The 13,758-nt window shown below is 32.5% G+C and overlaps 1 protein-coding gene across 2 annotated transcripts in view; it reads right to left on the reverse strand.

Moving 5' to 3' along the window:
- LOC122524686 overlaps positions 1-13,758 on the reverse strand; it is a 60,477-nt gene that overhangs the window by 28,289 nt on the left and 18,430 nt on the right. Inside the window, exons 2-9 of one of the 2 annotated variants that reach the window (XM_043647069.1) lie at positions 13,293-13,398; positions 11,242-11,453; positions 9,842-10,291; positions 9,029-9,497; positions 7,325-7,578; positions 6,290-6,412; positions 5,169-5,426; positions 4,327-4,506 (exon numbers count right to left, since the gene is read on the reverse strand). In XM_043647069.1, the coding sequence (XP_043503004.1) occupies positions 4,327-4,506; positions 5,169-5,426; positions 6,290-6,412; positions 7,325-7,578; positions 9,029-9,497; positions 9,842-10,291; positions 11,242-11,453; positions 13,293-13,398 (2,052 nt within the window). Of the gene's footprint in view, positions 1-4,326; positions 4,507-5,168; positions 5,427-6,289; positions 6,413-7,324; positions 7,579-9,028; positions 9,498-9,841; positions 10,616-11,241; positions 11,454-13,292; positions 13,399-13,758 lie in introns of both variants that reach the window. The other variant, XM_043647068.1, reaches the window with a different exon arrangement.

Consider the following 13,758-nt stretch of genomic DNA (forward strand, 5'->3'; position numbering starts at 1 on the left):
AAAAATAGCATAACACAAAAAATAGGACGATGCATCTATAATTATAATGTTAATTGGTAAATTTGTAAGATCGAATATTTTATAGAATATATTTTGGTTTGATTTTGAAATGTCTAATATATTTGAGGAACCATTGTAACTATTAAGAAAATCATGAATTATTTGAGATAATTATGATGATGGATCCCAAACGTGAACGTAATTTTCTTCGACGAATAGACCGAAGCTTCGATCTTGGTTGGATTCAACGCAATTAGATCGGACTACGAAATCGAATTAGACTAGAATAGAGATATTCCGACATGTTCCGAGTAACAAGGTCCAACAGAATCTCTTGTTATCACTGCGCAACGTTAGTTTAAGTAATTAATTAGTTATAGATACAAACGACGCGAATTCAATGATGATAGTAATTCCCCTAATAAGTTAACGCTTATAGTCAATTTTCAAATGTGTTAATTTAATAATACATTTATCAAAACATTTCTAATAATAATTATTATTATTATAATCAGTCATTCTAATTTCTAACGAAAGTATATCTCTCCAGATGAATCTCTCGTTTGAATGAATTTATACTTTCACATGTTACAATATTTAATCATTTTTCTATCTTTCTATAATTTAATCAATATTGCAATTAATTACTTCTCTACGTATAATATGATTTTTATTTCATACATTTCTGTCTCTTTTATCCCCTCTTTTTCTAATTATTATTTTTAATCGCAATTTACTTACGTTCATTTATCAAATAAATTTCTAACACGAATGATCCTTCTTATTAATTTATCATTTTTTTAACTAATATTTATTAATTGTAATCTCCTAAAACTATCGTTCAATTACTGATGAATAATACAACAAAAAATATTATAATAATAAAATATATAATATATAAAAAATAATATAAAATAAAAAATAATATAATATAAAAAATAATATAATAAAAAACCAAAAAAAATATTCTAATTATCTATACTTGTTAATCTCGATCGAACCGAGATAGTGATCTTATATCTTGTCGCGAAAATGAAAATTGAATGTGACGATTAGGATGTCAATTAACTCGCGGAGACAAGAACATTAATAGATCGGATCTCGACGCGATTGCATGAACACTTGCTTTAATAACAACATCGATAATTGTATATCGTCGTTCAACTTGGTTGGTCCCTTTAATGCGTTTCATGCGAGTGCACCGAATGATTTAGGCATGATACTAATACGAGCTGTCATCGTGCCGCGAGCACGGATCCACGTGTGAACTAATTCGATTAGGTGTACACGGATGATCTACGTACGAGGTAGTACGAACGAGGCCGTTAGGAAAATCTCGTTAGTTGCTTTCGTTCCCCTCCCCCTCCCCCTCCCACTCCCCCTCCCTCTCACCCACCCCGCGAAATCCTCGTTAGAATATCCTAACGTTGTTCCTCAAGTAAAATATACGATGAAATTTTTCATCGTTGAGAAACTTTGTTGAAAGAAAGACAAACGATTCGATTATATATTATTGCTTAATTAACAATTATCGAAACTTTTAATGAGATTAAATTGTTATCCATTTGGAAAATAAAATATATATTTATTTAATTTAAAAAGGATTTAATATAATGTTACGTTAAAATATACGATATTTGACTAAGATTTGTAAAATGAAGAAATTAGACTGGTGATACTAGTTTGTGTTGATATGACAATTCAAAATTTATACAGGATAGTATTTAAAAGATATAAATAGGAGGATAGTAAAATCTTATTACAAATAAAAATGGATACATAATCAAATCGATCTTTCTCTATTAATAAATAAAAAATCAGCTCAACAAATCGCACCGAACAATGTAATTAATATTAAATTGAAAACACGTATAAAAAAATATTATATTTCTTTGACCAATCCTTCCTACTTTTATATTACAATTTTATCAACGTTGTTAGTTAATATTTTTTTTGTACGAAAAATAAAAGCCCCATTTCGAATTTTATTATTATTATATTATATTAATTAAATATTGTGTTGTGTGTGTGTGTTAAACTTAGAACGGAAAAAAAAGGAAAAATTAAAAAAAGAAAATAGAAAAGCAAATATTTTTATTACGTATAATGTAATGATCGGAGAGAAGCCTAATTGTAATTCAGCATAGATAGTCGACACGGAGTTACGCGTAGCATGTACATAAAGTGGATCCATGTTCCAAGCTGATTCGATTATTTACGTCTCGTACGATGTTACCGGGGCTTGACGAGGACCCTATCTGAAATTTCGTTAGAGGCTTCATCTCCCTACGGGGGAATTGTTATCCATGGTAGATAGAGAGAGGCCCATCGATTCGCTTTAAATTTATCCACCGTCCATCGGCTTTTAAAAGCTGTAGTACGCGCTTTAAACCGTTCGGCGAAATTACATTGCTTGTACGTTGTTGCAATGTAATCTACGCGGGACACTATTTTTATTTATATATATGTGCCTATAATTATGAAAGTGGTCTAAGTCAAAATTAACAAAATAATAAATTTATTAGTTATTTCACAGCACATTATTTGAAACTAAATGAATTCAATGTAATTTTCAATTTTTCAAAAATGAACCGTTAGATAGTGTTTGTTATTTCAATATTATATAGAATTCATTTAATGTTCAAATGTAATCCTTTAAATATCTCGAAACAAGAAATATATGACTATGATGTACATATCCATCTATCTATAAATATAATTCAGTACCATTCCTTCATCAACTTCTGTAAACACACTCACCTCTACTCTTTCGTTAAGTTTTCTCAAATTTGTAAATTTTTCTTAACAATTTTCTTAATTTTCCTTACCGTAAGAACCTTCTACAAGGTATTAGAAAACATAAAAAAAAAGATGAATGAAATCGGTAAAGTCGTTCTCAAGTTATAACGTGAACAAGGGAAACAGGAATTCATTTTTATATATATAGATAGATAGATATGTGTATCAGTTTCACGAATTAGATACGTTTAATAACGAAAAGTGATATTTGCGGTTTATTCGAAAATCTCTCCTCACACCACTCCCACCCCCACCCCACTCCGAACAAAAGATCTATCTCTCTTTCCAATAAAAGTATACAACCCTTTTAATTTATCTTCTAATTTTATTTATTCCCTTTCCTATATATATTTATATTTAAATTTATATTTCATCGTTTATTCGTTTCGCGCGATCTAAAATTTACTTTTCATTGATATTAATGACAAAATTAAAATACATACGACGTGATGACGAATACAAGGCATTCCAATGAATCGAGATAATCTTTATTCCACTTTAATATGTATAACTATTTTTTTTTGATATCTTCAACGTTATTAATTAATAACACTCTACGGATTTGATCGTGCAAAATATATTTGCTATACATATATATATATACAAAAAAAATACAAAATTATCTTTCAGTTCTAAACGAATAACGTCATTCGATATTTTCCGTAATTAATGTCAATAAAGAAGGAACGATTTTGCAAAGCGTATCCCGCAAAGATAGTCCCGTGGTTGGGCTGGTAGTTATATGCTTCTAAATCGGTTGACTATGTCCGTGCGGACAAAGTTTAGCATCCCTAGAGGCATCTATTATCATTAAACTGTATAATCCTCTGTATATCGCGGAATAACCGAGTAAATAACTAAACAACATGCTAACGAGCTACCGTAGTTAACGTACTACAGAGAAACAACTTTCAGTATTACACTTACAACGTAGCGTATGAAATTTCGCACCGCATTGATAGAAATCCTTAATGTGAAATTGAAACGATCAAAAGAGAAGTTTCTTCACTGGAAAATGTTGACTTCAACTTTTAATTGATCCGCAAATATGTTTTTCTTTTTTCTTACTCGATGTGATCGAAACGTTATTTTTCAATTAAAATAAGTCATATTTTGATTCACATTTAATTATACTTATTCTTGTTTCAAAAATCTAAATACGATCATCAAACGCATACGAATATTTGTTGTCAATGTATAAATAATACGTAATCGATATATTTGTAATAATAAGAATAAGATTTAGAGTCTTGATTCAAGATATACATTTACTTATAAATGTATATCAAAAACGATCTAATATTGAACGGTAATATTACATATTATTTATTTCAAATGTTGACCTAATAAATAATTAATTGATATAAAAGTATCGTCATCGAGAGTTAAATATTGAAGAATTAAATGAAGAATAAATTCTTAGGGTCAAGTACCTTTTCTATAAACGTTTAAACATATTAGATAGAATAGATAAAATTGGATCGTAGCACACGTCCAGTAGGTTTATCGTAAGGATCAAGAACTCACCCACACAAGAACCGTCTGCGGACACCTCGTATCCGGGCAGGCAAGTGATGGAGAGGCTGTCTGCTATCGGTTGATCCTTCAGCTCCATTGGTTCAGCGCATCTGTAAGATCCTTGGGTGTTGATACATCCGTAACGGCACACTTCCGTTTGAAGATCGGGTACTGCACATTCGTCTACGTCTGAAACAAACGATGCAATTCATTTTTTCTTCCATTTTGCAAAATATTCATTTCTCGACGCACACAACATATACATATAATATATTATATATCAAATTTATTACACGCTACTTTAGAAACTGTAAAACGAATAAATTTATTTATATATTATAATACAAATTGATATCATTTTTAATCACGTATGTATTTATAAAAAGAATAAAATATTTTGTCTAAATATTATTTAACAAAAACCGAGTAACATATACGTATTAGATTTAGCAATGAATTTGATATCCTCAAAACACGAAAATTTAATATTTATTTATAAAATAATCGTATTCTATAATTGATATTCCACACAAAAAATTCCACTTTTGTTCATATTTCATGCAAAATCAAGACGCATAATTAATTTCTAAATAATGACAAAATATTAATATAAAAATGAAATACCGATTATTAATATAAGATCGAAAATTAAATGAAAATTTTCAAATAAAATTAATTTGATTATTTCCAGAAATAAGGAAACACTAATAATATATCAAGGAGATGTATGCATGCGTGTAAAAGGATACGATTTGATGAAGATTGCTATACCAGGACAAGTTTCTCTCTAAGGCATTCAATTAACGCGATTAAACGAACGAACCGTATACCCTAAGGGAGATGAGGTTTACCTTGACAGGTCTTCCAGTCGTCCTCGAGCATGAAGCCGTCCGGACAGAGGCAGAACACTCGACCCATCGTCGAGAGACAAGTGTGAGAGCATCCGGCATTGTTGACACTGCATGGACCTGCGTTCTGGCACGTGTGGTTATCGGCAGACAGGACCGTGTCCTGAAGACCCTCGCAGGAACATTCGTAACCACCTATGAGGTTCCGACACGTGTCCTGACAAGGACCATGTCCGTTGTTCAGCAAGCATTCATTTATATCTGAAAATCATGTTTCCTTTACTCCTATCATTCCAATCCTAATTGGAATCGATGAAACTAATTGTATCTTTATTTTATTTTCTATTGACTTTTTCTAACAAATAATCATTTTATTTATTTGATTTCATTTCAGATTATATTTTTTTTTTTAAGTTAGGTATTATAATCGTGTCATCGTTCGGGATTGCTCGCTGGTATATACATTTTTTTATTTTTAATCAATGAATTAATGAATTTCTGGAAGAAAGGTACCACGTTACGTACTCTTGTAAACTTCGCAGGAAAGTCAGAAAAAGTTATACGCGAAAATTATTTTTAAGACGACACAGGCAACGTTCTTCCATCGCGTAAAAATTTAAAACCATACAAGCACATGGGGTTCACCACAAAAAAACTTTCTTCCAGGCATCCCTTTTTAAATGCCAATAAATATACACATATATTTAGATAATTAAAAATTGATTTTAATTAAAAAACATAATATAATTATAAGATAAAATTTCTTCCAAATTTGTGTTTCAATAAAGATTTCTTCTGATCAACAAATACGAAAGACGAATATTATACACGTTAAAATGACCAACGAAAATGAACATTTTTATCTATCCTTTTACAAATTGACGTGCAAATAATATTAATTACTTTTTTGTTTTCGTAGATTAAAATGGAATCTCTTTCTTTTTAGATATATAGAAAAAAAAATTAATGTTTCGAATCTTTGAGAATAATTGTTTTCACGGTGATTAGATGGAGAGAAAAATCACCGGGTGGATTTCGTTCGCATCGATTGAAAAGAACCGACGAAGCGCATCGAATTCCCCAGCATCACTTCCGACGTTCTAGATTGCTCGTAAATCGCTCACCTATGCACGTGAACCTGTCCTCGCCCTGTTTCATTCCCTTCGGACATTCGCATCGAAAAGATCCAGGAGTGTTCACGCATTTGTACTCACAGCCGCCGTTGTTCTCCTCGCATTCGTTCACGTCTGCGGTTTGGATGAAAAAACAAAAAGAGAGAAAAAAAACAGAGACAGAGAGAAAGAGAGAGAGAGAGAGAGAGAAAGAAGAAGAAGAAAAAAAGAAAAATAAAACACAAAGTCTAGTGACACTGACAGGACAGTATACTACACGTGATTTTACACACCGGTTACCCGGAACAATTAAATGTTACACTCTTTGTATTTTTTTTTTTCCTTTTACAGGTATGTTACATACCTACACTTTTCGGGAATTATTTTTTTAATACGATCCTTTTTTTTTCTCTTTTTTTTGTTTGCTTATTAACATTTCAATATTAAATGATAATTTGTTTGTTTCTATAGCACCGTAATGATACCTTGAAAGCATTTCGCAAATGACTCCTACCGTATTTACTTCGATAATATTGAAATTTTCTCTTGTAAAGAATTAGCGAAAGCATGGGGGAGGATATTACAAATAACAGGAGTATACGCATAACGAAAAGAGAAAAAAAAAGAAAAAGGAGAAATTAATCGAAAGCACTCGTGCGGTTCGTTCAACGCGACAACATTTAATTGCACAAGTACATTAAGTAAAATATATATTATATATTATGTATATACGTATAGAAACGTAAAGTAATGGGACATCGTGTAGATGTAATTTGCGGTATGTACTCAGAGTAGTTCGTGGACATCGAGATTAATATCGGGAATTATGGTTTATCGATAAATAATATCGATATCTAACACGAGGACAGAAAATTTCCGTTTGAAATGTTTCTTTTTATTTTATTTCTTTTTTTTTTTTTTTTAATTAAATCGATCGAATAAATCGATTATACGTATTAAAGATATTTATTTGAAAAATGTAAGAATAATTTAACGAAATATAAATCATGAAAAATCTATGAAATAATAGACAAATTGATCGCTCACCTATACATTTGTAAGCTTCCAAACGAAATCCATTGTAACAAGAGCAAACAGCTCTGCCATCGATTTCCTTACAAACGTGTTCGCAGGATACTTCAGAACAGACACCGTCGGGTGCTTGTTTGAGTTTACATTTTGGCACTTGGCCGATCCATTGACGATTTCTGCATAGTAATCGACTTCCTGTTGAGATCATGTAAAAACCAGGTGCACACTCGTAATCAGCTTCGAGGTATTCGTGGCCTGGCACGGATGATCTTTAACATTCACATTTTTACAAACATTTTTACAAACATTTTTACAAACATCATTTAAACATCATTTATTAACATTTCAACGATATTAATTCAATTTTTACAACGTATTTGAATTGTTTATCAGAAAAATTGTACGAAAGTTATAATACGTTTTTCTTCTTTCGTTTAAAATTAACAAATTTTCAATAAAAATTTCAATTCGTTATACAATTAATTGTTTGTAAAATCCGATATCCCTTTTCCCCAAAGATAATTTGAATATTTTAAATAGCCAATCGTTAAAGTATTTCTCGATTTCTTTCTCGGGTCCTCGAGACAGCTTCGAGCAGTTTTTATCGATGAAAGCGTCAATTAAAAGCTCTTTAGTGTATCCACGAAGAAACGATACGATAGACGCGATTCGAATTCAACGTGGAAATATTTTTCTATACTATTTTCTTTTTTTTTTTCTCTTTTTTTTTCTCTCAAACGAGTAAGTATCTGCGAAAAGAAAAAAATTACTCGTCTCGTTTCTCGATTTATTGAAATACAAAAATATATAAAAATGAGATAGAAATAATACAAATTTTATATATATATATATAAATAATATTTGAAAAATTTTCCTTTATATATACTCGAGAGAGAAAGAGATGAATTAGTTGTCGAAAAAATAAAATCTCCGTATAAAATAGAATTTCGAGAAATAAACGGTAAAGTAAAAAAAAATAACAAAATGAAAATATTCGATTATCCTCCATCTGGTTGAAGCTGGAAAAGGATGATCGTTTTATTCGTGTGGACGGCAAATGTAATCGAGTAGTAGTAGTAGTAGTAGTGGTTTTAAAGGTAAGATGAGATGAGATGAGATGAGATGAGATGAGATGAGATGAGATGAAGTGAGATAAGGTAAGGTGTTAGACGAGTCGAGGTGTGGTTGTGAGAAGAGAAGAGAAGAGAAGAAAAGTTTGCAGAGGTTGAAGAGAAGAAGAAGAGGAGGATGGAGGATTACCGTACAGTAGAAAAGAGAGCCAATCTTACGGCAATCCCATAAACACCGTTGAAAATCTTTCACACGTTTCGAAAAGCAGCAGCTTGCACGTTTGAATTGGAATACTTTCTACTGGTATACGCATACGATGCTGGTGTACCTTTAAAAGTAACTCCATTTCCACTTTGAATTTTAACCGAATGCAATGCCCAAGACAAACTGGCCAACTTTCAACGATCAATTTTTTGTCTTTAACTTTACTCGTATAATGATTCCAAGTGTTAAAAGGAAAACAGAAAAAGAAAAGCATTGTGAAATTGAGTTTGTTAGTATCCACGCGTATGCATAAAATAAAGCATTGAAAATTTTTGATTTAGAACAGACACACATGCACGCACTATATACGTGCATATATTATATTTATATGTGACGAACGAACGAACGAATTGAATAATTCATACAAAATCTCCCTATACTCACTTTACATATTTGATAAGAGCGTGTCGTGCTAGTGGAGCCGGCAGGAAAGTCCCGTTTATGCAGGATAAGTCGCCTTTTAGATTATCCTCGTTGAGCGTATTGCTAGTAGTAGTAGTAGTAGTAGTAGTTGTGCTACTCGTGCTAGTTAAAGGGACGATTGGTTGATCATGTAACCGAGATGGGGAAGTGAATTTTGGACGATCCTGACGTAGTTTTAAGCTTGACGTCATGTAAGCGTTATAATCCTTCATTGTTCTTGCAAGTACCTCGTTTTCAAGGTCAAGTATTGGTAAATCTTCCTCCGTACGAGAATAACCCAACATTTTGTCAGCATCGTAACGAGAATTACCGAATCTTGCTCTGTCATCCACTGGGATCTCGTTGGATATTTTATTTTTATCATCGTACAATGGTGTCTCTCGATGATTCGTCGAACTGCTAAGAACTCGATCGTTCAAATTGATCATACCTGTCGTAAATTATAATTTATAAAAGATAATATTCTCTCTGGCATTATTAACGAATCGAGGATAAGGTACGAATGTAGGATACTCGTTTTAATTTGTTTCTTAAATTATTATATAAAAAAAAAAAAGAAACGTTATAGAGGTGTATTGTTTATGAAAGGGAATAAATAAATTGAACGTGTCAATCGTCGTCAAAAAAAGTTATCAATACTCAATACATACGATAACAAAATTATCCCTGTCTCATATTTCGTAACCTATCTTCGAACCCTCTCCTCCTCCTCCTCTTCGAGGAAAAAAAAAAGAAAATAAAGAAAAAATATGTATTAACAAACTACATATATACCCGATCTAGCGATCTCCTTTTCCAGCTGTTTGGAAAGTTCTCTCTCAACATTTTCGGCATATACATCCCGACGGGGTAAAACTTGGGTTAAACTTTTTTTCTCCCCAGCTATCGTCGCAGTCGTCATTGGTGGAGCACGAAGATTGGAAGGACCACCGGTGCTCGAATCGAAACTCTCGAAATTGCTTGAATCCTGTCCCAAAATGCTGACGTTCTTAACGTTAAAAAATGTCGAACCGATGTTCGTAGAATTGTTGAAGAGTTGGTCTCGTTGGTTGGGTTCGTTCGGTCGTTTCTTAAACTTCGTAGCTCGTCTCTCATCGTCGTCCTTTCTATCCTCGTTTTGCCTGGACCTTTTTCTACCTCTACCAGCACCACCACCACCACCACCACCACCACCACCCCCACCACCTCTTTTCCTATCCCTATTCTTCCGTCTTCTTCGTCGTTCTGCACGAAACTTTCTCGTTTGCGAGTACCTCGACTTTTTCGACGATGATGATGACAACGACGACGACGACGACGACGACGACGACGACGACGACGACGACGATAACGCAGACGAATCCAAGTTTAATTTTTCTAGACTCGTTTGTGATATTCTTCCACTACCTTTTATCTCGTTCTCACGAACTTCCGTATCAACGTTATACGATGGATTATTATTTCGCGAATTATCTTTCATTCGACGATTTTTCTTACGCGTTCTTATTTTATCGTTGTTAATGTTAATTGCTCTTCGTCTATCTCCGAGTAACGTCGTCGTCGTTGTCGCTGAAATTGTCATTTAAATAATTCATATTTTAAAATAAAACGATAAGTTTTTTTTTGTTTTTATACTCGAGCACGGAATAAATTTTGCTACGCTCGATTATTTATTACTATTGTGAAAAAATACTTAACAATATAGTTTGAAGATATTAATAACTGGACAAATTTTTATTTCTTGTTTTTTTTTTTCGCAAATCTGATTAATATCATTTCTAATTCTTTTAACATTTTGTTTCATTGACAATTCTTCGAATAATTCGTAACTTTTTATTCCAAAATAAACGTAAAAAAAATACATACTTTTTTTCCTATCCATGCTACCGTATAAATTATTTAACCCAATTAACAAAATCATTCCTACGTTTATCTGCATAATTTAATCCGTATATAAAAATTACGAAGCATTTAACAGGATAAAAAAAAAAAGAGAAACAATTTAATCGGGAGCCCGTTTATCGATTGAAAAACTTTCGAGAAATTGAAAAATCGAAAGAAGAAAAAAGAAAAACAGAAAAACAGAAAACAGAACAGAGAAGGAGGAAAACTGAAGAAGACCATAAAAAAGAAAACAAAAAAAAAAAGAAGAAATAAAGTAGTAAAGTAAAGACTCTCTTCTCTTCTTTACTCACTCGTATTCAGAGTCTGGCGAAGGAAGGAAGCTCTCGGACGAACCTCCTCCTCCTCCTCCGATGGATGAAGACCGACGTTTTTATTTTCTCCGTTTAACCGGGACAGGGCATCCTTCTTCTCCTCGTCCTTCTCATCCTTCGACGTTCCCTCCAAAGAGAGGCCCCTTGTATTCTCTTCGAGCATCTTCTCCCCATCGAGAGACACGTCCCAGCTAATGGACAACATAGCCTACCGTTTTTCTCTCCTCCTCAAACTTACCATCCTTTTTCACCTCCTCTTCCTACCCTTCCTATAACCCCCTCTACCCCTCACCTATCTTCCCTCTTTCTCCCCCTTCCTTTCTATCCTCTCTCAATTTCTTACCCACATTTTTTTCATCCTCTTCCTCTTCCTCCCTCCCCACCCTCTTACCCCTCACCTATCTTCCCTCTTTCTCACCCCCTTCCTTTCTTTCTCTCTCAATTTCTTACACACTCTTTTCCTCATTCCCTCTCTCTCTCTCTCTTTCTTTATCTATCCGTCTTTGTCTTTCTTACCGTTCTTTTTCTTTTTTATTCTTTTTACTATTTTCTTCTATCTCGCCTTCCTTTCTATGTATATATACCAACAACAAAGTCTGGACCGTTTCCTCTCGAGCGCGCTCAAAACATCGGTCGTCCACCGCATAAATCGACACTTTTATTTCCCCCACACCACCTGCCCACTCCCTCCCTTACTCCCCTACTCCGCCCTTCTCAACCTCACCCCATCTCATCTCGTCCCATCCCATTCAGTCTACGTATTCTATTCGCTTCGATGCTCTTACGCTTCGTTTCCAGATTTATCTTTAATCGTTTCGTTTCTTAGTAACGCGACCATCCATATCTGACTAGGAACGACGTTCAATAGTTTTTTTTTTTTTTTCAAAGAAGTTTGAAACAACTACGTAATAAGAAAGTAATCTTCCAAGTATTTTTTTTTAGGGTCGTACTTTTTCCTAACGGCAAATTGATAACAACACGTGAAAATGATTTAAACAACGATCAATGCTTTTTAAAAACGTTCACTTATCGTTTTACCATTTGTTACGACTTTTTCTTTCTTTTTTTTTATTTTTTTTTATTTTTTTTTTTTTACAGTAGCACGTCCGTCGCGTTCTATTTTTGTATAGAAACGTTGCGTTCGAATGATAATTTTACTTGCTACGCGAGTAAGTTGATTTATTTTTTCTTTCTTTCTTTTTTTTTTTCTTTTTACTAAAGTAATATATTTTCTCAAAAAAGTTTCATTTATAATATGCAAAGAGACTCAAAGTATATTTTACCATATTTTATCTTAATTAATGAATTCGAATAAAAATTGTGTGCGAAAATGATGAGAAGATAAGAGAAAAAAAAAGAAAAAAAACAAAAAAAAAAGAAGCAGCATCAAGTTGTTCTCATCTTTCTTCAAAGTTTTCAAACTTAATATAACGAAATTATAAATATTATTCTCATAATATTTTTAAACGAATGAAAAAAGATTTCATAATAATTTTCCGTATGAAAGAAATCGTAATAAAATTCTACTAATAAATTCGGCTCTTCTTTTCAGTCTCAATCTGTATATGTTTTTTTTTCTTCTTCTTTTTTTTTAATAGACCATCAATAAAACGCATTTCAATACGAAACGATAAAAGAATTTGTTTCGTCTTATTTCAAGTAGAAAAACCGACGATAGAGTCTCTTATCTCACGATTACTTCTTTTACATTCTTTCTTCAAAACATCGATCGAAGTTCAAAGTATATCACGAACCTTTACGAACCTTTACGAACCTTTACGAACGAACGGTATTAACATTTTTGCAAATATTTTGTTTACCAATGAATTGTCGTATACAAAAAAAAAAAAGAAAAAAAATTACCTACCTATCAAATATTGTAAAAATAGAAACAAAAATCAATGAAAAATCGATCGGAATAAAGGTTCGTGTTTTGTTCGTTAAATTGAAAAATAATGAATTTGTAGGCTGATCGAGAGAGGTTTACCAGTCGCGAACATAACTATAATAATAATCCATTACATAGTTACTTGAATCGTCGTTCGTCGAGACGTTCATTGTCACGTAGAAGATCCATCCTCCTTGCGATACTTTTACTGCCAAATGATCCACGTGGTTCGGCATTCTGGCAATATCCTGTTAAAAATTAAATACAAAATTGTTAGATCGAGACTTTCTCAAACATTTTCCGTTTAACCCGAATCCTGGATCCTAGATTCTATCACTATCATAAACTGATATACGTACTGTACGCGTAATTATACTAAATTAATTTTTAATAAATTTTTTATTCATTCCACTCCCACACAGGAATTGCTATAATTTTACTTAAATTTCTGCACCTCTTAAATTTAATTACGCGACTCCACCCCCCACCCCAAAGCCCTGACATAAATAATTATTCATATATTAATATATTCTAAATATAAATTAACAAAAAAAAGTAATCTACACAAAGGAAAGAAAAAGAAATAGAAATACTTTTTTCTCCCAATT

Source organism: Polistes fuscatus, unplaced genomic scaffold, assembly GCF_010416935.1.
Source record: "Polistes fuscatus isolate 324 unplaced genomic scaffold, CU_Pfus_HIC Scaffold8, whole genome shotgun sequence".
Classification (NCBI taxonomy): Eukaryota; Metazoa; Arthropoda; class Insecta; order Hymenoptera; family Vespidae; genus Polistes; species Polistes fuscatus.